General features: G+C 51.3%; 10 protein-coding genes across 10 annotated transcripts; 4 read left to right on the plus strand and 6 right to left on the minus strand.

Moving 5' to 3' along the window:
- Window positions 1-67: 67 nt before the first annotated feature.
- Window positions 68-2,073, minus strand: PV05_06711 (uncharacterized protein). The gene is made up of 2 exons (XM_013459477.1): window positions 1,702-2,073; window positions 68-1,649 (listed from the first exon to the last, which is right to left on the minus strand). Exons 1-2 carry the CDS (start codon window positions 1,973-1,975, stop codon window positions 610-612), a joined length of 1,314 nt encoding a protein of 437 aa, XP_013314931.1. The 5' UTR covers window positions 1,976-2,073; the 3' UTR covers window positions 68-609.
- Window positions 2,074-2,232: 159 nt separating this feature from the next.
- PV05_06712 (uncharacterized protein) lies at window positions 2,233-3,631 on the plus strand. The gene has a single exon (XM_013459478.1). It carries the CDS (start codon window positions 2,305-2,307, stop codon window positions 3,322-3,324), a length of 1,020 nt encoding a protein of 339 aa, XP_013314932.1. The 5' UTR covers window positions 2,233-2,304; the 3' UTR covers window positions 3,325-3,631.
- An 80-nt stretch (window positions 3,632-3,711) lies between these two features.
- On the minus strand, window positions 3,712-5,866 carry PV05_06713 (uncharacterized protein; the record flags this gene model as incomplete). The annotated part of the gene is made up of 8 exons (XM_013459479.1): window positions 3,712-3,765; window positions 3,826-3,975; window positions 4,030-4,049; window positions 4,138-4,446; window positions 5,007-5,098; window positions 5,228-5,351; window positions 5,406-5,610; window positions 5,660-5,866. The coding sequence occupies 8 exons, from the start codon at window positions 5,864-5,866 to the stop codon at window positions 3,712-3,714; spliced, it is 1,161 nt and encodes a 386-aa protein (XP_013314933.1).
- Window positions 5,867-6,546: 680 nt separating this feature from the next.
- Window positions 6,547-8,064, plus strand: PV05_06714 (uncharacterized protein; the record flags this gene model as incomplete). Its single annotated transcript, XM_013459480.1, has 2 exons — window positions 6,547-7,640; window positions 7,761-8,064. 2 exons carry the CDS (start codon window positions 6,547-6,549, stop codon window positions 8,062-8,064), a joined length of 1,398 nt encoding a protein of 465 aa, XP_013314934.1.
- Window positions 8,065-8,266: 202 nt separating this feature from the next.
- On the minus strand, window positions 8,267-8,701 carry PV05_06715 (uncharacterized protein; the record flags this gene model as incomplete). Its single annotated transcript, XM_013459481.1, has 1 exon — window positions 8,267-8,701. The coding sequence occupies one exon, from the start codon at window positions 8,699-8,701 to the stop codon at window positions 8,267-8,269; it is 435 nt and encodes a 144-aa protein (XP_013314935.1).
- Window positions 8,702-10,940: 2,239 nt separating this feature from the next.
- Window positions 10,941-12,255, plus strand: PV05_06716 (uncharacterized protein; the record flags this gene model as incomplete). Its single annotated transcript, XM_013459482.1, has 2 exons — window positions 10,941-11,776; window positions 11,841-12,255. 2 exons carry the CDS (start codon window positions 10,941-10,943, stop codon window positions 12,253-12,255), a joined length of 1,251 nt encoding a protein of 416 aa, XP_013314936.1.
- Window positions 12,256-13,524: 1,269 nt separating this feature from the next.
- Window positions 13,525-15,167, plus strand: PV05_06717 (uncharacterized protein; the record flags this gene model as incomplete). Its single annotated transcript, XM_013459483.1, has 3 exons — window positions 13,525-13,603; window positions 13,659-14,566; window positions 14,616-15,167. The coding sequence occupies 3 exons, from the start codon at window positions 13,525-13,527 to the stop codon at window positions 15,165-15,167; spliced, it is 1,539 nt and encodes a 512-aa protein (XP_013314937.1).
- On the minus strand, window positions 14,268-15,990 carry PV05_06718 (uncharacterized protein). Its single transcript, XM_013459484.1, has 3 exons — window positions 15,760-15,990; window positions 15,499-15,668; window positions 14,268-15,394 (listed from the first exon to the last, which is right to left on the minus strand). Exons 1-3 carry the CDS (start codon window positions 15,968-15,970, stop codon window positions 15,212-15,214), a joined length of 564 nt encoding a protein of 187 aa, XP_013314938.1. The 5' UTR covers window positions 15,971-15,990; the 3' UTR covers window positions 14,268-15,211.
- Window positions 15,991-16,255: 265 nt separating this feature from the next.
- Window positions 16,256-17,549, minus strand: PV05_06719 (uncharacterized protein). Its single transcript, XM_013459485.1, has 2 exons — window positions 17,147-17,549; window positions 16,256-17,089 (listed from the first exon to the last, which is right to left on the minus strand). The coding sequence occupies exons 1-2, from the start codon at window positions 17,490-17,492 to the stop codon at window positions 16,392-16,394; spliced, it is 1,044 nt and encodes a 347-aa protein (XP_013314939.1). The 5' UTR covers window positions 17,493-17,549; the 3' UTR covers window positions 16,256-16,391.
- A 2,100-nt stretch (window positions 17,550-19,649) lies between these two features.
- PV05_06720 (uncharacterized protein) lies at window positions 19,650-21,417 on the minus strand. The gene is made up of 11 exons (XM_013459486.1): window positions 21,321-21,417; window positions 21,195-21,260; window positions 21,111-21,145; window positions 21,043-21,056; window positions 20,930-20,989; window positions 20,687-20,879; window positions 20,551-20,638; window positions 20,473-20,501; window positions 20,390-20,423; window positions 20,269-20,341; window positions 19,650-20,218 (listed from the first exon to the last, which is right to left on the minus strand). The coding sequence occupies exons 2-11, from the start codon at window positions 21,234-21,236 to the stop codon at window positions 20,178-20,180; spliced, it is 609 nt and encodes a 202-aa protein (XP_013314940.1). The 5' UTR covers window positions 21,237-21,260; window positions 21,321-21,417; the 3' UTR covers window positions 19,650-20,177.
- Window positions 21,418-21,573: the final 156 nt, after the last annotated feature.

Below are 21,573 nucleotides of genomic sequence, written 5' to 3' on the forward strand. Positions count from 1 at the left end.
GGTCGATCCTTGCCGAGAGTCGGTCAAATTTCTACAATCGGCGAGATACACCTCAAGCAGAGTTCGTCCACAGTCCACTCGAAGTTTACTACGTAGTAGTCACAATGCAGATGCGATGGTAATGCCCTGTTGCCACCGTTGCCAGTCGCTGGATTTTTTCCCCCGAAAACATACGTACGGTACCTATCTTAGCCGTCCTTTCCATTGAGTTGCGTTCTTACCCGATCGCCAGCATCAAAACCTGGTCATTCCTTGTCTCGGCTGACCCGAGATTTTCATATCATTCATTACCTGAAATGAAGTCGCAAGGCCATTCATCTCTATGAGGGAAACCACGGGCCATGTCATCCTCCCTTCGGCTTTGTCAGGTCTATGGGTCGACCGCTGGCCCCACTGTTTCGGCGAACGCCTTGGTCGTGAGACTGAGCCCATCTCGATTCATCCAGCAGTGGCTTGTTTACTGGGGCTTTTCGTGACTCGCATTCCCTAGACACGGCCCATAGCTTCGATCGGTGGCTCGAGAAGACCTCAATCCGAAATCGGTCGGCCAGCGTAGCGTGATAGCCACGTTCTCATGGCTTGGGAAAGAGTCGGCATGGTCACGACAATTCACACCATCATTCCACCGACATTACTCATAGCAAGCCCACCAAATCGACCATCACCTTCCACCAAGCCTTCATATGCACCACCTCCGAGGCCCCCACCTTTCGGTACTGCTCCAGCATGCTTGCTTTTCGCCGAGCTCCGGGTGCTTTCGACCGTCGCAAATTTCCCGCCAAGTTCGCTGAGAGCCTGGATGTCCTGGCCCAGCAATGAGAGCATATTGACCAGCGCAACATCATTGGATTGAGACTGCGAGGCTGCAGCTAGGGGCTGGGAGGATGATGCGCTGTCAACGGGCGTGAGGAGGGAAAGTCGTGTGATGAGAGCTTGTATGTTGCGGAGATGCGGGAGGTCGGTGGGGTCCGGAGACGTGGGTGTAATTGCGACCGAGTCTTGGTCGGTGATGTATGACGGTGGCAGAGTCTGGATGAAGCTGCGTAGCAGGGAGATCCGGGATTGGAGCATCTTCACGCTGTTCAAGCGGGTCGTCATGTTGGCAACTTGGTCTTCTTCTTCGGGTGTCAATGCGCTAAGGGTGTCATCGAGGTCGTTTGCTTCGTGTTTATCTGTGGGCTCCGGTAGATCGGCTCGCCTCTTGCCTTTCTTGTCTGTTGATGTTGGTTCGGCTGGTTTGGTGGAGGATTCTGTCGACTGTGCCCGGGACTCGCCCACCGCGGCCGCACTGCCTGCTCCTTTGGCCACGTAGTCGATTGCGATCATCTCTGTTTCGTCGGTATCGATTGTGTATGGCAGGTGGATGAACTTGATGTCTGTCGATTCTTGTCCGTCAACTTGCATGGAGGCCTCATCTTTCGCGCGCTCGGCCTCGAAGACGCCTTCGTAGATGGATATGGGTAGTTTTCCTCCCGTCGAGCTCCCTGCTTTTATGGCTTCTGGGTGTAACGCAAGCAGGATCGCGCTGTCGTTGTAGAATGTTATTGCCTGTTTTTGCAGAGAAACGAATTCCGCTAAGGGACCGGATTCAGGACAGAGAGTGAACCATCCGACGAATTCGAGAGCTGGTGCTTTATGGACATCCTTGTCTAGCCCTAATTAGCTTTTCCGGTAGCATAGACAGCAGCTTGATAACCATACATTGCTGAATTCTTGTTTCCATCCATTCTTCGTCGAATTGCCAGTGTCCCTCCTTGTTTGGTACTAGCTCGACAGGAAATGCATATTCTGCTGTTATTTCACGTCCCTTCTGTTGCCCTAGCAGTGCACCAGCGACTGGACCCCGCTGGTTTCGGACGGAGTGTCTTGCAACTTGATCGGAGACTGTGAGGAGGACAAGCGGATGGAGTGACACACTGAGGCTGGAATCAGAGGGTTTCGAGGATATCAAGGGATTCTCCATTTCTCCCGCCATGATGTCGCGAGTATCAAACCAATGCAAGAATCAGTGGGAATGGTCAACTGAAGACCAACATTGGCGAGGGCAATGCTGCGGACGGAGCCTTGTTGAAGTAGTTCAATCAAGTTGGAGAAGGTCATAGCCTAACGCAGCCTGGGGATTATTTGGCCAATTAGTGCCGCTCTTGGCATGCGGGACAAGGCTGCCGTGGCGGCGTCACTTCAACTTCACAAGGCTGGAGGGACACGTAAAGAATATTTGCCTTAATCATCAAAGAATCTCCATGACTCTGCCATGATGCGAAAACACTCTACGGAACTGATCTCTGCCAGTATAATATCATCATGGACGTCTTGATCGAGGACAAGGATCTCCTTTTCCCCCAAGTCTTCTCTCATCTCGATGCCGTCCAGGCGCAACCGGGGACAGTCTTACTGGACGAAGAATTGCTGAGGCGAGCGGAACGATCTCTGGATGCCTCGACGCCAAACAGCCTCTTATGGCAGCTTCTCGCCAGAGGAGAAAAACTTCTCCAAGATCTGCAGCAGGAACCCAGGCCTCTCACGCGACTGCTTGAACGCAATGTCTCGCTGTTGCCGTTTGATGAATTGAAAACCACCATTTCTACCGCAAAGCTTGAGGAAGGCTTGACATCTCCGTCCATATCTATTCAACTCCTCTGTTTAGCATATCTGCGAAGGGCTGCAGACTCACCTAGTGGCGCCTCATTTGTCGCAGCAAGCTCAAGCTTGGTACAATGCTTGTTTACGGTCTGGCTGTCGTCAGAAAGCACTGAGGTGGCGGAGCGCTCCTTGGAAGGGATTGAGGCTCTACTCGCTGTTGACAGTCAAACCAGCGTGACTGTTTTAGCATCGGAAGATCGTCTACACGAAGCGCAAGGGCAAGGTCTGCTGTGGCGGAGAGTGTTGACCGATCCGGACGTTTACTCCATTCTTTTTGAATGGACTTCCCTCCAGGTATCCAAACGCGACCTCAAAACCAAGAAAGGGCTGCAGTCAGTCACAATATCTCAAGCCAGACTCTTCGATTTCATCGCGAGGATGGCGAAGTACAACTGGGCCGCGATATCGACTTCCAGTCTACCCGTCATTGAGGCCAAATTCATAGTGGGAAATAGCGATAGTCAGCCTTTTGGTGGATTGCTGCGCTATGCGGCATCACATATGGTCGACCAAAACGACATACTGATGGAGGTGTTGCGACGAAATTTCTTCATGGAACTGCTTGGAACGATTGAAGCGAGCGATGCCCAGAGTGTGCCATCTCGGCTACTGGAAGCCATTCAACAAGAAGTTGGGGCCAATTCCGAGAAAGAAGGGGACGATGCTGGCATGCGGCTCTAGTTACGTATTTTCTCCCATTGGGCGCTGTATTGTCAAGAGCCACCACACTACTTCCACGTTCATACGGATCACGGCAGATCACCCGAGGTGGTCTTCCGACTTGTGTCCCCTGCAATGTGCTCCGTCCCCTCCGACATCATGTCTGTCTCACGCAGGATAGTGATGTTCTAGAGCGAGAGGACTAGCCTTCAATCAATGATATATCTGGAGGGGGTCTGCAATGGCCAATGACGATCTTCGAATGTCTTGCCGTCCACTGTTCTGCGCCGTTTGTCGTGCGGCAACCGACACAAACCCCGTTTTGACAACGATGTACATGCACTATGTCCGCAGGCCCAAAGGCCGACTCTTGGGTGCCTGCCCGTACCAACATATGCCGCCTCTGATCTACATAGCCCGCTTGCCGTATGGCTCGAAGGGGAAAGTGGCAGCCACAATAGCCTTAAGGATCCAGGTCAGCCTCGGCCTAGTGTGCTAGGAGGCTTTCGCAGGGTATCTTACCATAACTATGTAGAGGGCAGCGCACACATATATCGGTACGGACGTCGCAGTGTTGCCGTACGCAGCCACGAATGAGGAGACCAAACCCATGATTCGGTTGAACGCGACAGCGATTCCATTACCTGTCGCACGATGGGCTGATGGCAAAGACTGTTGCATCGTCAGTTCGAATCCCAATGCCAAAGGTGGCCAACTAAAACATACCTCTGGAGTATACGCGTAGACTACAGATTGCTGTAAGCTTGAGCTCATAATGCTATGCTGGGTTCCAGCGACAGCTACTCTTCCATGGATCGCCCGAGGGCCACTTACGAGTACCATAGTAGATGTTTAGGGAGAAAGAAATAGCACAGCTAAGGCCCACATTCTGAGCCGCGGTCCGTACGGCAGTGTAGGCGAAAAAGAGTGCCATAGTGATGAGGGCGCCAATAGCCATGGTGCACTTGCGGCCCAGCCACTTACCATTGCACATGAGGCCAGCGGCTACGGGTCCAAAGATGCCGGCGACGCTGCTGAGCATATAGTTTCTCCACTGGTAGTAGGGACCTGACTGTCCGGTCTGAGCGCCGCGCGTGGCAAGATAGTCCGGAAGGAAGACGTAGAAAAGCGGATACGCCATCCCTAGAGAGGTCAGTAGAGAGACTCCGGGGTTTCCTATCAAAGAGAAAGGGCGGCTGTCATACCAATCAAAAGCCATGAAAACCAAATCATGACGGTCGATATCGCCAGCTGTCTGGTTACAAAGAGTCCACGAATATGGGCCCAGAACTCGCTCATGCTGTACCTAGACTTTCCATAGGTAGACTGAATACTTCCACAGGACTCGAGCTCCCCGAGGCTCAGGCTGCATGGCCGGTTATATTTCTGAGCAATATAATGAAAGGTTTTCACAACTGCGGCATCTTGACCTTTTGTGAGGAGATACTTGGGAGTCTCCCTCAGACGGATTATGGTAACTCGTAAAATACTGCAGACGAACACGAGCCCTCCGTTTCCGTACCAGATATATCGCCAGCTTTTATCTCACTTTTAGAAAATTGTCTAGGGTGGTGTGGAGAGTACATGTGTTACCATATTGTTCTCTTTGGTGCAGCTGGCAGCGTCGCTACAGGCATATCGTGGATTTGAGAATATTGGCCAGCAAAATGCTGCAACAATCACATAAGCAAGACCCCACCAACACGCCAGGAGTGTGATCAGCCATTGCTTGTTGCTTGGGAGGAATTCGAGGAAGACAGTGGTGTCGAGGACAAGATTTCCGCCGGCACCGAAGCTGTGACCTAGGGAGTTAGTGTTGTTGGGCCAGGTCTTATGTGCAAGAAATGTAGCAAGGTGTCATAGTTGCTCTAAAAGAGGCATATCGAAACCATCAAGAGGAGTTTTAGGGGAGCAGCGGACTTACGCTGCTAAAGCAACGAATGTTGCAAGCACGGTCCAGCTGGGGGATGGCCCGGCGACGATCGCAAAGACGGACGAAGAGAAGAGCGAGACATTGAAAGCGAAACGGCGGCCGATCACGTCCGCGCCTGGTAAGAGAATTTAGCAAATATCGATACGGTATAGAGGCAGGTCCACATTACCTAGTCCCCAGAACAGCACTCCGACCAGCATGCCCGTGTACACGGCCACATTAAGACCATATGGGAATGACGGCTGGAACTCGAGAGCAGCTTGACTTGAAGTTACAGCCTGCAGCGCAAGAATGAGAGAATCAGCGGCGTATCCGAAGCCGGTCAGGAAGAAGAGCTTGAGGTGCATGTTCGTCCACCCTATCTCATTCAAGGTCTGAAGCGAACATCAGTCTGCGTTTTCCCATTAGGCTTGAACGCCATACTCTGTTCACGAGTCGCATCTTCGCATCAAGGACTGGATCAACTTCACTCATGGAGAATACCTCATTGTCCGTTGTTCCAATCTCAATGCTAAGAGCGTCACTAATGAGGCCGCCATTATCATGTCCAGCATGTTGTTCTCTGTCAAGATGCTTCTCGTATGGTGTATTCATGCTATCGGGATGCTGAGAGATCTCTTTCTCGGCCATGTTGACTGAAGTTTCGCAGGCAGTGAAGCCAAATCAAGTTGACTCGTCCACAGGAGAAGATTGAGCGTCAAGCCAGACGGGCACGGACAGAGGGACTTGCCTACTTTATCAAGGTTCTGACCTTCCACCTTCAAAGAGTTCCGGTCCTCCTATGCTCAAGCCAAGCGGCCTGACTATGGCCACTCCACGTTCCCAGAGAACGGAGGCTAAGCCCAAATTCCCCGTGGGCATGGCATGTACGCGGCCATAGGGCCCATAGTGTTAGACTTCATCTCCAACCATCGATCGAGTCTGTCTCGCATCCGGACTGGATGCACAGGGAGGAGGCCTCCAAGGTAGTATCACACTAAGTCTTGGAGCTGTGAATCAGCGGACTTTGAGTATCGAAAGACCTCTGTGATTTTCAACGAGTGAGCGCCATGTTGGAGGTAGATCCGGAGACGTTGCTACAATTCCCGGTGCGTGACCGGCGACCTCGGACAAACCCGAGAAGTGCAACACTCATGCAACGCTGTGCAGACGGACGATCGGTGGCAGAAATGGCGGTAGGACAGCACTTCTGGTGGACTACACCTGTTACCACAAATAAACCAAGCCGAAGAGTAGCGCATCGGCGAAAGTGACAGGATCGGTACATTCCAGGAGCGTCTTGCATTGCAAAACCGCAGTACTCAACAAGCATGAATCCCAGGCCAAACAAAGCCGATCCCGTCCTGATAGTTGGCGCCGGAGTCTTTGGGCTCGGGTGTGCCCTAGAACTTGCAAAAAGGGGCTACAGCAACGTTACTGTCTTCGACCGCCTGGCACCCCCAGTACCTGATGGAAGCAGCTGCGACATCTCCCGAATTGTCCGCAGCGACTATTCGGATCCTTTCTACGCAGCTCTAGCAAAAGAGGCATTGCAAGCATGGCGAACAGGCCCATTCAGAAGCTTTTATCACAATTCCGGATTCGTTTTGACCTCGGAGTCTCTGCCTGACGCGTTTTTGGAAAAGTTGAAAGGAGTTCTCCGAGGCCAGAATATCCCATTCGAGGATTTCGACAGCACGGCTGAGTTGAAAGCAAAGTTCCCTTGTTTACACGAGATTAACGCAGATTTTGGAGGCTATCTGAATCCAAATGCAGGCTGGGCAGACGCTGCTGGCGCTGTGGGCCTCCTCGCGGCCCTGTGCACTGAGAAGGGTGTTTCCATTGTCACTGGGCCAAGAGGAACTGTAAAGTCGTTGAGAATCACAAAATCAGGCATTGAGGGTGTAAATGTCGCCAGTGGTCCTCCGATAATGGGATCAAAAGTCATTTTGGCTACCGGCGCTTGGACAAATGCCTTGCTGGACTTGACATATGCGATGTCCTCATCTGGCCAACCCGTGGGTTTCATCCAATTGACGCCAGAAGAAGCACAGACCATCTCTCAGATGCCGACTCTCATCAACATGACCACGGGCTTCTTTGTTTTTCCTCCCACCCCAGGGACAAACATACTCAAAGTGGCCTGTCATGGCCACGGATTCGAAACCACAATTCGCGCCGAGAGTACAGATCAGTCTATATCTGCCCCGAAACGAGATTCGAATAATGCAGCGTCTTCTTTCATACCCGACTCTGCGGATGCTGCTTTACGACATGGACTCAGACAGGTGCTTCCAAGTTTTGCGGAGAAGCCTTGGATGAGAAGAAGGCTCTGCTGGTACACCGACACCCCAGAGGGCAATTTTGTTATTGATCATCACCCATCCATCCAAGGCCTTTTCATTGCTGCAGGAGGTGCCGGACAGTAAGCAGATCTCAATTCTCGTAATGCTGCGTTGTTTGGGCATTGCTGACCCCCTGGTCCAACACAGCGGATTCAAGTTTCTTCCAGTCTTGGGACGATATATTGCTGACTGCTTTGAAGAGAAGGCACCGCAGACGGTCAGAGAGAAATGGAGGCTGCTGAGAGACCCAGGAACGCGAATGCCTTTTGTTTGCAACGATGGGAGCCGCAGAGGTCCGGCAAGGAGGATATTATCGAGGGCAGAGCAAGCTCGACTGTGAGCAAGTCTAGGCTGTGTGTTGAACGAAGGTTCTACAACGATACCGCTCGGAGACTGGAACTGTCTGCCAGCGAATCCACATATTATCCTCTGATCCTATACCAACAGGAAAGGGTGCCTGACCAGGACTTCGTTGTAGGCAAATGTGTCGGTCCCGTGAATTGAGCCAAAAAGATTCCGTGGTCCACAATGTGTATCACCAGTGATAGCCAGCTTATTGATGAAGAATTCCTGAATACTCATCAAGCCTATACGCTAAATGCCGTGGCCTCGGATAGACCGGCCAACTGGGATGCTTTTGTATCGCTGGTCTCAGAGTCCAAATCATTCCATTCACCAGAGCATCGTACGTTGCCCGGATTCGTTGTCAGCATGCTCCACGCCTGGCCAGGTCTTGGTCGTCATAAACACGCTGAAGAGCGTCCAAAGGCATGTTGGGATACGTTTTGATCCAATAACTCAGATCCGCATTCTCCTCCCTTTCGGCTTGCGAAAAGCCAAGGCCCCAAGAATCGAAGTGGTTGCCGTTATATTTCCACTCAAAGTCCTCCCATCGATCTGACTGCAGGAATTCGCGATAGTGAAGGCCACTGCCGGGCCATACGCCCGTAATCCTTCCACGGCTGTTTTTAAACCAGGACCTACAGCTGCCCGTCCAAACCAAATTCTGCATGACCGTCTGCGTATGGGTATTGAAATCGTCTTGCACACGCTGTTTCACATCGAAAGATAACGCTTGCTGTATCGAGAACTTTCGAATTAGACGGACAAAGTAGTCGGCGGTGCCTTCTAGCGCACCCATAAGGCTTCCATTGGATATTGGGGTGTTGGGACCAAGGAAAACAAGACAATTTGGAAACCCTGACACAGCAAGACCACAATAAGCGGATGGTTCTTCCTTCTACAGCTCTCTCAGGTCCACTCCGTCAGTTCCAATGATCGGAAAGCGAGGTCGAAACGACGTATCAAAGCCGGTGGCAAAAATGATCACCTCGACAGGCCTTGAGGTTCCCGAGTTGTCTTGTATTCCGTCAGGCGTCGCCGCTTCCACGGGCTCAAATATAAGCTCTACATTGTCTTGTTGTAGAGCCTCTAGGTACCTCTCTCCCGGATTAAGTCTTCGGCAGCCGGCTTCAAAGTGAGGGATCAACCTTTTCCGCAGATCTTCACTGCGAATGAGCTGCCTCATTCGGCCTTCGAGCTTGGTTCGTAGCTCGTGTTGCTGCAGACTGCCTTTCAGGAACGCCCTGTACATACCGTTGAAGGACGCTTCCATCTCTTTGCGCACAAGGAGTGAGTATTCGGGGTTTTGCGTAAATCTCTCTATCTCCTCTGCTGAGTAGGTGTGGTTGTGGTCGTTGATGAATTGTGCTCCAGCCGGTGGCGTGATCCAGGACGGAGTACGAATATACATGTCGATGTGGGATGCTTGCTTTTGCAGAGCTGGCAACACTTGGATTGCGCTTGCACCAGCACCAATGATAGCAACTCGTTTTCCAGAGACGTCGATTCGAGAATCCCAGGCTGCAGTATGAGCTACGACCCCCCTGAAGGTATCGAGACCTCTCACGACTGGCCAGTTTGGGTTGTTCAGAATTCCGCATGCATTCACGAGGATATCGCACTCGTGTCGCTGACTTCCTTGAGTTTTCACACTCCATCTGGAACAATCATCGTCCCATACCGCCTCTTCTACTTTGCTGTTGAATTTCATGAACCGCTCCAGTCGGTAATGGAGAGTGACAGCTTTGAGATATGACTGTATTTCCTGCGAGGACGCATAGCTTGCGTTCGCGTTATCAGCACCGTTCCGCCAGCTGATTTGCACCACATCTCGAGGACAGGGATCATTCAAGCATACAATTTTGACCAGTAAGGATTCGGACAGAAACTGAACTGGTAGATGTGGCTAGGCACGTCACAAGCGCAACCTTTGTCCACACTGTCAGCACCCCGATGTCTTGACACTGTATGCCCTCCAAATACAAGTCTCGATACACATACCTGGGTATCGGTTTTCTAGCCATGTACCTCCAACATCATCATTCTTCTCAAAAACTTGGATTGTAACAGATTCTCCAAAAGCTTCCTGGAGCTTATAAGCTGTACAGCGGCTGTGGTGAGGACATCTCCCCACTGGGGTTCAGGGGGCGGAAAATCATACCCATCAAGATGCCAGACACACTGAAGTTGAGCAATGATTAGCTTCGAGGCAATCGTCAAGGACGCCATGCTGGACTCACCCAGCGCCGATGATGATACATCGCAATGCCTTCCTAGGCAGCCTTCTTTCCTCGATTGCAGCCATTCTTCGACCCGAATGAAGACTTTAGTCTCCCGGACTAGGACAAAAAAGCCCTACATTAGCATCACCTTGTGTCAGGATGAAACATTGCCTGTAAGGCATTGATGGTGAACCCTCGACCCCTTTCTCTCCTGTGCCAAACATTATATTGGGTATAGACGCCCTTTCGGACAGGAACGTAGCCTTGCCTCGTCAGATGATCGGAGATGTTCCGATCCATCGATAATGGCGGTGATCTATTCCCGAATGGCGCCGTTCCTATTTGGACGCGAACCGGGGGACTTACAGACGCCCTCCGTGGTATGGCCCGGTCACATGAGAAGCAAGTCGCAGATCATGCGAAGTCGCCTGTAAATTTTTGCTATTTGTGGTATGGAGGTTTTGAGGACAGCGGCCATTTGATGCTAGGTTGGTTGACCCTTGCACGGAGGCGAGATGCCGACAGTAGATGATGGGCTACGGTTGTGGATGTACCGGATGGCGAGGCTGGAGCGTGTAAATCCCTGGAATACTAACATGGTCGAGAACAGTGCTTTCGAGCAGATGGCGTGAGGTGAATGATTAAATTGCAAAACACACGCATGGCCTACTTCCTGGCATCTCACATTCTCTGTGTCCTCAAGTTCTATTGCCAGTCAGCAGACTGTTGCCGAGGAGACACCTCTTCATCCTCGGACGCCTCACTGAAGGAGAATACTGGGTTCGAGGATCTCCTACTCTCAGCCATCCGAGCATCATGTTGTCGACACTGAGTTCGTTCATCGGGATGTCAAATCCACATGAGAAAACAAATCTACACATGAAGTTGACCACAGAACCACGAGCCCTTCCAGCCTCATGGTATCGGAGAGATGAGATGTATCAGTTGGAGCGTCGAGCCATATTCGCCAGGAAGTGGCTGCTTGTTACGCACAAGCTGCGGTTCACCAAGCCGGGAGATTTCATACGCTTCGAAGAGGCTGGATATGCTTTCATACTGTGCATGGATAAGGATGGCACGTTGAATGGTTTCCACAACATCTGTCGGCATCGGGCTTTTCCCGTAGCCACGGAAGACGCAGGAAACGCCAAACTCTTCTCGTGCAAATACCACGGCTGGTCCTACGGACTGAGTGGAGAGCTTGCTAAGGCACCTCGATTCGACACTGTACCCAGCTTCCAGAAAGCGGAGCACAGCCTCTTCCCGGTCCACGTACATATCGATGAGCTGGGTTTCGTTTGGATCAACCTGGACGCATCATCTGCGCCCGAAGTGAAATGGGAGGATGATTTCGAAGGAGCTGACACCCAGGAACGATTCCAGGCTTTCGACTTTTCCCAATACCGCTTCGACCACGTCTGGGGGATGCAAGGCAAGTACAATTGGAAGACTCTTGCCGACAACTACAACGAGTGTTACCATTGTCAAGTGGCCCACCCCGATGTCAATAAGCTGGCCGACCTGTCGTACTATTATACAGTCTCGAAACCCGGCTACATTCAACACTTTTCTCGGCCCAAAAAGGGAAAGGAAGATGAAGATATCAAGAATGCCAGTACCTACTATTTCCCGAACGCTTGCATGACCGTTTCGTAAGTCAATGCATCCTTCATGCCAGCTGAATGCAACGTCCCCTGACCATAATTCTGATCGCAGGCCTCACTTCTTCTATATGATGCGATGCGTACCGACATCAGCCACTACATGTTCTATGGAGTATGAAGTCTATCGGCACAAAGATGCCACAGATGAGGACTTTGAATACATCGACTCCTTCTTCAAACGTGTCCTTGGAGAAGACAAGTATCTGTGTGATGCAGCCCAGAAAAACCTGAATGCCGGTGTTTTCGTCAATGGAGAGCTACACCCAGATCTGGAGAGCGCACCAATTTACTTCCAAAACACCGTGAGACAACTCGTGACGGCACACCGTAGGAAAGAGGACGTCAAAGGAGAAGAGATATGGCCGGCTCGTCGTCACATGCCTCATTCAGGGGCCACGGAGGAGGACGCAGCTTTCTGCGATGGATTAGCTTGCAAGCATTCGCAACTGGCAGAGACAGATTGGTGATGTCTTGAGAGCGTTGAAAGCAATAATGGTGGTCGACCTTTGGGATATCAAATTTCCGCAAGACCCGAGTGATGATTTTCTTAAGCATTACTTTGTCACTTGACGTTGAGGTCGGCGTCCATATGCGTCCATGTTATACCGTTAGCCTAGTTATTATATCTTAGAGGCATCGCCTCCAAATGTTAAGAACACGACAAGATGGGACAAGAGTCCTCTTGGTCAGCCAATGCCACATTTTTAGTCTTGGTGTCCAGCTAATTGTCACCCCCACAATTGATAAGCCACCAGGGAATTGGTGACCCTTGTCGGGCTTCCCCCTCGTATCTCTCTGCAAGGAATCTCATCTCCTTTGTCTACGTCTCGACCACGAAGACAACGGCCTCTGATATGGCTCCCTCAAGTTGAAGAACATCTGGTGAGAAGTTGTCGCCAGACATGCAGAGTCGCGGACACAAACGCTTGCACCAGGCGTGCGAGAACTGTCGGTATGGTCTGACTCTATTACTGCGCTAGGTGCAATTGTCGCCCGTGCGCTGCTGATAACAGGTGATATAGGAGGAAAAAGACACGATGTCCGGGAGAAAGACCGGCATGTTCAAGCTGTACTCGCCTTTCGCAGGCATGCAGATACTCAGACCTTCATGGAGGCAACATATTTTCATCAGAAATGTCGCATGGGAACCCGAGGGACACCGTAGGCTTGTTTCGTTCCGAGGCTACAACCTCGGTGCTCACGGCGTGGTGTAGGAGCGACGATTGGCTCAACTCGAAGCAAGAATGGAGATGATGATAGAAAGGCAAAAGTACGAATGCATCCCTGCAGTGGTTGTTTCGCCTCCAGCCTCCTCAAACTTTCAACAATGACTGATACAGGTGACCGCAGCACGAATGGTAGCGACGTGGAATCACCGATGGCGAGCTTGTACAGTCCTCGGGCCCAGCGTGTTCAGCAAGCACCTCGTGTCGAGACCTCTCTCAGGAAAGATGAACCCGCCCTGTGGTAAATGATATGGTCGACTGACTTTCGGCTTCAGCAATATGCCGTCAAAAGATGTCCTCCTGGACGTTGTCAATGCCTATTTTCAATATTGTCATATGCAACCCCTATGGCTCTTTGATCGAGAAGACTTCTCTTCCATTGAAAACTGCCGCGAGGAGACCCTATTCTCTCTGTTGGCCCTCTCCTTGTGTCACTCGAAGCACCCTTTCTTCAGAGGTCGGTCAGACGAATTGAGCCAAAGGTACGCTCAGCTGGCAAGAGAGCACATCATGCGGCGAATCGTTGAGGGGAAAGTCTCCCTTTCCACCATCCAGAGTCTCTGCATGCTGGTACTCGCCAACTTTCAAGGTGATCACCATCCCCTGCCACAGTACGTTTGATCACGGTACTGACTTAGTGTAAGCCAATAATCTACACCTGGTGTGTTTACATGTGGGCATCGCAACAACACTTTCGAGATGTGCTGGCCTTGATTTCGAGACTTGCGCGACCGAAGTCAGCTTGCGTGCAGAATCGCGCCGAAGGGTCTTCTGGAGCTTATACCTATTGCAACAGGTGTACGGGCAGCAAGGCTCCGCAACTGATATCCTGGAAAACATCGCAAACCCACAATATGTTGCGACACATTCAGACCTAAGGAAGAAGTCAAATCATCTGCCTCCGTCGATGCCCCAAGAAACGGTTCAAGGCGGCATGAGTCAGCATAGTGGAATATGGGCGTACATGATCCAGCTGTCCAGTTTATGGAAAGAGGTGCGGACGTATGTCATGCAATGGGCTCAGATAAACGGCGAGCCACCGTGGTCCATTGAATCCGGTTACGCTGTCATCAGCGCCCATCTTATGGACCTGGAGACGAAATTGCCCACATATCATCGCTTCGATCTTGCACGCTTCCCGGATCACGCAAATGAGCAGCTTCAACGTAATCGAGGATACTGGAGTCCTTGGCTTTATTTGCAATTCACCTACCACACCATCCACAGCATGCTAAATCATCCATTTCTATATTCCTCGCGGCCACAGCAGTCCGCTCAATTGGCCGTTCCAAATACCTTCTGGAAGACGTCCTCAGAGCTAGCATTCATCCACGGCACCTGGATTGCACGTCTCATTGACATGATCACAGATAAGGCCTACCGCATTTCAGATCCGTTCATTGGCCACTGCACGGCAATTGCAGCAACGATCCATATCTACTTCTGCCGAGCCGCGGATAACCGAATCAGAGAGGCTGCGCAGGTCAGACTTGCGACGTGTGTTGCCTTTCTAGGAGAGCTGGCATTACTGTGGCCTTCCTGTCGATTGATGGTGAGTCCTCTTCCCCCAAAACAACACACTTGACAAGGCTTGTCATCAGATGCTGAGTCCTCACCAGCATGAAAAGCTCCAAGCTTTAGTTCAGTCTGCGTTCACATTCGATCAGCCTATTGGGGAACATGATTCGCCTCGCAGGACGATCTCGATCAACACGCGTATGATGTGGAAGATCCTCTTGTACGATTTCGCCGGCAAAGACACCCCATTGCCACAGTTTGGGCTTTTCGACGATTCTTTCTTTCCCGAGGAGGACGACACCGATGAAGGAGAGGAGACTGTCGAGATGGAGATGTTCCACAATCCTACTGTAGATGTGGATATGTCTAACGGACAGGCATTGCCGCCACTGTCAGGCCAGCCAAGAAAACGGCATGTTCAAGATAGCAGAGGACGTGCCAGAAGAGACCAGCTGCTTCCTTCCTCAATTGCGGCGGCTACGCCCGTGCTTGATGCACCTTTCCCAGAAGCCGCCGCTGCGCCGTGGCAAATGCCAGGCAACACCTCCGTCATGGACATGACCTACGATCCTTTTTTCCAGTTCCAAGATCCTGGCAGCCCATTTTTTGGAACATGGGAAGTCGGTAACCTGTAGTTTCTGCGCCATAGAGAATCGAAGTAAGACAGGGGGAGATTTTATCATTCTTCGCGAATCTCATGATAGTCCAGGTTTGTGGAATTGGGTGCCCAGAGGCGCAATAAAGGCCCCTCAGCTCCATTGACAGGATCCTGCGTGGGCATTGCGACGGCCATGATCTCATCACGGAGAGCTACCACGTCTATGGGATCTTTCCCAAGTTCGTTTCTCCACCGGGGGCATTCCTATCACCAATGTCAGCTCGCGAACAAGACTGCTCCAAAGAAGGAGAAAGGGATTATTCCTATCGGTGGTCTTTGACAGATGAGTAGGGAGGGACTTTCCATACCTTTGGATAGACGCCAATGTATCTGTAATCGGTGCTACTCTCAACACAACAGTGCCCCGTTCCTGCTGGAAGCACGATAACATCTCCTGCATACACGTCTACGTGCAGCCCGCCTGTAGTGTCACTTGACCCACAGCCGAGGAGTAATGTCGAGCAGCCTTGGAATATCCCTGGAGAGCAATTCAGCGTCAGTTCCACGGTTGGTTAGGTGTAAAATGTGGTCAAGGTAAGGTGAACACGGTCGCAACTGCTTCAACATACCGTAGCATTCGTGGGAGTTTGGGTGAAAATGTCTGACGGGGATATGTCCCCAAACACCTCTCTTCTCCCAGCCATGAGACTCCAGAAAGGCCGTAGTGCTGTCTTCGGACAAAGGTAAAGGCAGGACGTCACGGTAGATGAGGACTGGGAGTCGACTGTTGGGCGCGTACTCATTTGGCGGAATGCGGTATTGTTCCGGTTCGAGGGCCATGATTCATTACTGAACCACTTGATGACAGCCGGTGGTAGAGGTCTCTAGGTGTTGATGGTAAACGGCGATGATAGAGTCCCAGCCTTGGCACCCGTGGCGGACTGCGCCCCCCGCCACTTTACTAAGTTAGGTATTCTGAATCAGGGCTCAGCTTCAGCGGATAGGTGGTCATTCTGCTAGAGATTCTTACTTAGCGTTGACACCGCTGGCCAACGCGGTCACGAGTTGTTGTGGGCTTGTGCCGTGCTGTAATAACAACCATCTCCGAAACCATTACCCTTTATTCACCTACTCTCAAAAGCTCTCCTCGACTGGCAACGTAGCCCGAGCTATCTCTTCACCCGCACAGACCTATTTTCTATATGGTGTACGCTTAGCTACCGCAAATAATTGTCTCGCTATCTTCGTCAAAAAGTCATCCTTAGCTCATCAGCTGCTGTGACATTAGAAGGAAGTCTTCCAACTCATCAGCGATGCATGCGTGACATGTCTTCAAGACGCTCATATGATACGAGGTGATATTGTCCTCCACCAAGGGATAATGAACCCAAAATTGGAGCAGCGGTCCCCACGTAGATATAGAAAAGGTGAGAGGTGCCTCTTTCATGTGTGGAGAATCGGGCACGCACCGATCGTGGACGTCAGTCAGCTGTTGTAGAAGGTTGACCATACAGCTTCCGGCTACGGCAGCTTGATTCTCGGCTTCGAAAACAGTCTTTCCAGTAGCGTATGCCTTTCCTTCAACCACCAGGACGGGGAACCGACCATTCATAGAGTTCTCGGTCGGATCCGAGTAAAGGATGTGTTCGCGTTGCAATCCCCTCAGGAATCCGTCCGCCTGCGACGTTTTTAGCACACGTTCCGATAACGCGTGAGCTAACGTGGAGTGTGAAAGACCAATAGTACAATCAGGACGAGGAGTCTTGACACCTTTGTGCTGTCCGCGCTCGGATGCAGGTGCATCAGGCCGTGATTGGTCCGAGGATGGGTTGGAGGACCATTCTCTCCGTTGTCGCTTTGTAGGCCTTTCGGCAGTATAATCGGCCTCATTGTTGGCATGACCCAGGTGTTTGAAGTTAAATAGTTGCGGAGGATCAGGGTTTAGGTTCGGGTCCCAATCTATCTCAAGGGTTAGCACGCGGCGACGTACACCATTAGAGTTAAAGGGAGTAATACCAGCCTTTCTAACAAAAGCGAAGACCTTCTCCTTATCCATTGTCTCGAGAGCCGTAATGACCACCTCGACGCAGTCATCTTCTCGACGGTTTGCTTGGGTGATAGCAATAAACTCGTTGCACATGCCCTTCGCAATGCTGGAGATTTCACTCCTCCTCTCTTTGGATATCCTACGATTGAAGATGGCATTCACCTGGGATTGGATATCCTTTGGGGGTGTGACATGGTGAACAATAATCTTGGCATTGTTGAGAATGTCGTAGCGATAACGAGCAGGCGATGTCAATGATGCAGTCACCGTCGTAGAATCTTGGGGCAGGTCCGACCAGGTCGACACAGCTCTCATCCGCTTTGCACCTCCGTTTCCACCTCGCTTTTCAGTTCGAGTCGTGGAAACAACGCCCACACCGGTAGACGTACTATCCAGTTGGCTTTGGAGCTTCTCTAAGTTTTCTTCGGAGAGTCTGAGCCCTGGCACATCTGGCCACCGGTGCTTCTTGGAGCGCCGGTCTGGATAACAGTGTGATTGCTGGTCTCCCCCTCTCTGTGAGGTGTCAATCTGCTCTCCAGAGGACGCAGAGGGTATGAATGCGGGTGGTGAATCTCTCCGTGGTCGCTCTTGCGGATCTTGGCTTTAATGATGTGTTTCGTCTTCTGGGCTCTGGTCACTGGACAGGTGATCAACGCTCGGGGGTGTGCACGAGGGTCCTGGACGGCCTTGAACAGCGTAGATTTTGCGGAAGCTGTAATTGAAGAGCGTATTTGTTGCGGCGGAAAATTTCGGGAAGGAGAAGTCAAGTTTTCGTTCTTCTGCGCACTCTTTGAACGGCTTCCTTGGAGCTGTTAATATGGGTTGTTTGTTCAAAATTGGGGAAAAGGGAAGCACACCTCTGGCGCATTCTCGCCGAGTCTTATAGATGTGCCTAGGAGCCATTTGCGAGAGACGGATAGAGGACACAGAAGCACTCGTGGTGATAATGGTGCTGAGTCTGTCGCGGGAGGAACGAGGATGTTTGAGATATCAGGCACAAGCGAGGTTGCGTTCGCAACTGGGAATCAAGGCGGTTTTGGCGGGTTTCTATTTCTTCAAACATCTCGATATCTGGGAGCTTCGAAGGGTGGTCGCAAGACTAATTAATGTTTCGGATGGGCTCAGATTCGGAGTTCTTTGTTGTCTCGCGACCGATGGCATTCTTTGTCGTCTCTCGGTCAACCCAAATGTTTCATGGAAACCAAAATGGAAAAGTCGCCGCCAACGTCCTTTTTCATGGACTCCAGTCATTGTGTCCCCTAAGCTGACCTCGTCAATGCGGCCGTCGCAAATATGGACATGAGCTCAGTTTCGATAATTGTATGGTTCAGTATGTGAGCGTCCATGTTATGCAACGCCAAAGAACAAATACTAATAGTACTGTTATGCGTATCATGACTGCCAAGGCGGTATAGAACCGAGTGATCGAACTGGGAGTGTCGAGGGTGTTAACCAAAGGCCAAGGCGCTAGTAACGTGTATAAAAGCAGCCTTTGGCAAGCCCTCAGTACGATTTTCCCTCATTATTTTATAGCGGCATTGAGAAGAGAAATATCCTTATCAATGGACAGAACAACCGAACCAGGAGAGTACGGAACTGGGCCGTTTCGAGGCTTCGAAGCACCTGAAACTGGAGACCTTGGAGAGGTTAAGATTCGCCGCTGAATATTGATCGCATGTCCTCTCGAAGAGTAGGGAAAGCGGGGAAAGGATGAGAAGCCGAACGTCCAACCCAGAATGAGACGCTTCCAGGACCATGGTTGCTCTCGGTGCAGCCTCTCAAAAGCAGAGGGAATAGGATCCCAGAGCATGATGGCGCCTTGATCTTCCTCCCATGCATGCCTTTCCAGCAATGCAATCCCCTTGGGAAGACTAGAGGGGTAGATCGCATTATCGCAGTCGTGGATGGCACTGTAACCCTCCCACACCCTCCTGGGACTAATCATTGTGCCAATTCCTTGAAGGTGCCTTCGATTACAGAGCTCCGTCGGCTCCTTAGGCGAAGCATCCGGCCGTTGACGTCGGGCACGCTGCTTCAGCCGGTCATGTGATTGCTACAAGGACTTGTAGCGTAGGTGCGAAGACCACGGCGAGCACGGATAACACCACTCCCGCTCACATCATTGCCAGTAGACTCCATGCCTTCATGCTTTCAAGCCTGTAGCTGCTGTGAGGGACAATCTCCGTTGAATATCCGGGTGATTGAGCCATTCCATTTAAGTAGAAGGCTTCAGTAAATGCCTGACAGCTGGTCTGTTTCCTCTGGCCTGATCGGCGATGCGAGACAACTCTCTCGTGGCGGAGTTGCATGAGTTGCGACGAGACCACACCCAATCTGCTTCCACGGTCTGGAATGGAGTGCTGTAAACAACACTGGACGAGTCTCGGTCCGCTGTCGAAATGGCTTCTTCAGCGAGCAAGCAATGTCACGAAACGCTAGTGGACTGGAAACAGCGAAACACGTGAGCAGAAGGGAAGGAAAACCACCCAGTCCAAGGTCATCGATTGCATTGACTGGTCAAGACCGTCTAGCTGCAATTCTGCCTTGAACAGACGAGCCCTCGAATCGAGCTCAAGCACTTGTTTTGTTGTTTCATTCAAGCTTGCATGATAACCAAACCCAGGTCCGTTATGCCTCGAAATAGCGTAGTGAATCAGATGCAAGCCATCGTAGCTGGACCCTTGATATCCTTGACTCGTCACCAGGAACCCGCTGACCATGTGCAACCTCCAGATTTCTTCCGCCTTGCTTTGCATCATTGACCTAATCATTTCTGTTCCACATCCCCTCGACTCCACGAAGAACCCCTCTCACCAGATTGGTATCCAGGATGATTGACGTTTGTAGTCAGTTGAGATGGAATAATTCCAGTGGATCCTCAAACGCATGTCGTCGAGAGCGAGAACAAACTTTTGTCACTCAATTTTGACGTGACCATGTATGTTGTGAAACGGACGAGAAAGGAAAAGAAGGATTTCGGCAGGCAGGCTTGCAAGGCGTCTAAGCCGGACAAGCAGACTGAACGTGGCCAGGTTGCTTGCCTAAAGTCCGATGTTAGACTATGTTTGGATCTCAGACCGGAGAAACTCACATTTGTAGCAGATGCGTTCAGAGCTTGGCTCAGAAGGGCAGTCGCGAGACAGATGGCCTTGCTCACCACAGTTCTGCAGGATGTCAGTATGAGGTGGGCCAACATGAAGAAGGGTACTCACGTAGCACTTCTGCGAACGACCTTGAGTGCAGTCACTATCAGGATTAGTTGGATGAACAAGCGCGAGATACTTGTGTACCATACCGAGACATGTGGCCGATGCCGCCGCAGGACTGCAATACGTCAGTAATCCCAACATTGCCGCAGACTGCGCAAACTCACGTAGCAGGTTTGGCCGCCGCCGCCGCCACCACCACCACCACGACTGTAGCCACCATAGCCGCCTTGGGGACCACCGGAGGTGCAATCACTAGATTCATCAGTAGGTGCAGTGCATCGTCTGGCGAACAGATCTTACCGCGCTATGTGACCTTGACCGCCGCAACGATAGCACTCACGACCACCGCCGCCACCTCCACCGCCGTAGGCATTCCCGCCGGTACTGCCCCAGCCAGAACCACCATTACCGCCAGCACTACCCCAGCCAGAACCACCGCCGCCAACGGGGCCGGCTTCAGTGCAGTCACGAGCAAGGTGAGTTTGGCTTCCACCTGATATCATCAGTTTGTATTCAATTACATCTTTCGCAGGTCGAACCAACATTTGTAGCAGGACTTTGGCTTAGGAGCTGCAGTGCATTCGCGACTGACGTGTCCTTCGGCTGCGAGGAGAGTCAGTAAGAGTCGAGCGGGTAGATTGAGTGCGTGTTGGTACCTCCGCAGTTGTAGCTGGTTGAGAAATTCAATTAGCTGCGCACTTTCGAAGTTGTGGTACGTTCTTACCAAGTTGGAGTTCCCTTCTTAGGACAGTCGCGAGCCTAACGTAAAGTAAGAGGTTGTAAGAGCAGTCATAGCGATCGTAAGCACCTGGTGAGAAGAATCACCGCAGTTGTAGCAGCCGCGATCCATGATTGCGAGCTGAAACTGAGTTCACTGAGTCGGTCTGTCAGTATCTGCTCCAAGGCGCAGCGAATGCAGCATTGGAAGACGCACCAATAGAGAAATAGATATCTGAAAGAGGGATTGTTGTTGAGTTGCGTCTGTCGAAAATGGGAAGATTGATTTGTGAGACGATTGGTGAAAGTTGAGGGCTGAGAAAAATTGAAGTGAATGTACGGAGTCTACCTAGGACAAGGGTTTCGATGGTTAGTGTGGACACTGTGGAGGCAAAACGTCACTTTTTGTTTGATCCTCCAGGCGTGGCTTGTTAGGTGCTTTACTGGTGCTTGTGGGCAGCTCCCTGCGT

Source organism: Exophiala xenobiotica (genome assembly GCF_000835505.1).
Source record: "Exophiala xenobiotica strain CBS 118157 unplaced genomic scaffold supercont1.4, whole genome shotgun sequence".
Taxonomy (NCBI): domain Eukaryota; kingdom Fungi; phylum Ascomycota; class Eurotiomycetes; order Chaetothyriales; family Herpotrichiellaceae; genus Exophiala; species Exophiala xenobiotica.

Excerpts from the sequence above, each read along its gene's own strand:
- PV05_06720 (XM_013459486.1), bottom strand. The coding sequence starts at position 21,236 with ATGGATCGCGGCTGCTACAACTGCGGTGATTCTTCTCACCAG. Across the intron at positions 21,146-21,194 it reads GCGGTGATTCTTCTCACCAG|GCTCGCGACTGTCCTAAGAA; the intron begins GTGCTTACGATC and ends ACTTTACGTTAG. Across the intron at positions 20,424-20,472 it reads GGCATCGGCCACATGTCTCG|TGACTGCACTCAAGGTCGTT; the intron begins GTATGGTACACA and ends TAATCCTGATAG.
- PV05_06718 (XM_013459484.1), bottom strand. The coding sequence starts at position 15,970 with ATGGCCCTCGAACCGGAACAATACCGCATTCCGCCAAATGAGTACGCG. Across the intron at positions 15,669-15,759 it reads AAACTCCCACGAATGCTACG|GGATATTCCAAGGCTGCTCG; the intron begins GTATGTTGAAGC and ends ATTGCTCTCCAG. Across the intron at positions 15,395-15,498 it reads ACATTGGCGTCTATCCAAAG|GAATGCCCCCGGTGGAGAAA; the intron begins GTATGGAAAGTC and ends CATTGGTGATAG.
- PV05_06719 (XM_013459485.1), bottom strand. The coding sequence starts at position 17,492 with ATGAGAGCTGTGTCGACCTGGTCGGACCTGCCCCAAGATTCTACGACG. Across the intron at positions 17,090-17,146 it reads CGCTTTTGTTAGAAAGGCTG|ATTGGGACCCGAACCTAAAC; the intron begins GTATTACTCCCT and ends CCCTTGAGATAG.
- PV05_06711 (XM_013459477.1), bottom strand. The coding sequence starts at position 1,975 with ATGGCGGGAGAAATGGAGAATCCCTTGATATCCTCGAAACCCTCTGAT. Across the intron at positions 1,650-1,701 it reads GGAAACAAGAATTCAGCAAT|ACAAGGATGTCCATAAAGCA; the intron begins GTATGGTTATCA and ends AATTAGGGCTAG.
- PV05_06712 (XM_013459478.1), top strand. The coding sequence starts at position 2,305 with ATGGACGTCTTGATCGAGGACAAGGATCTCCTTTTCCCCCAAGTCTTC.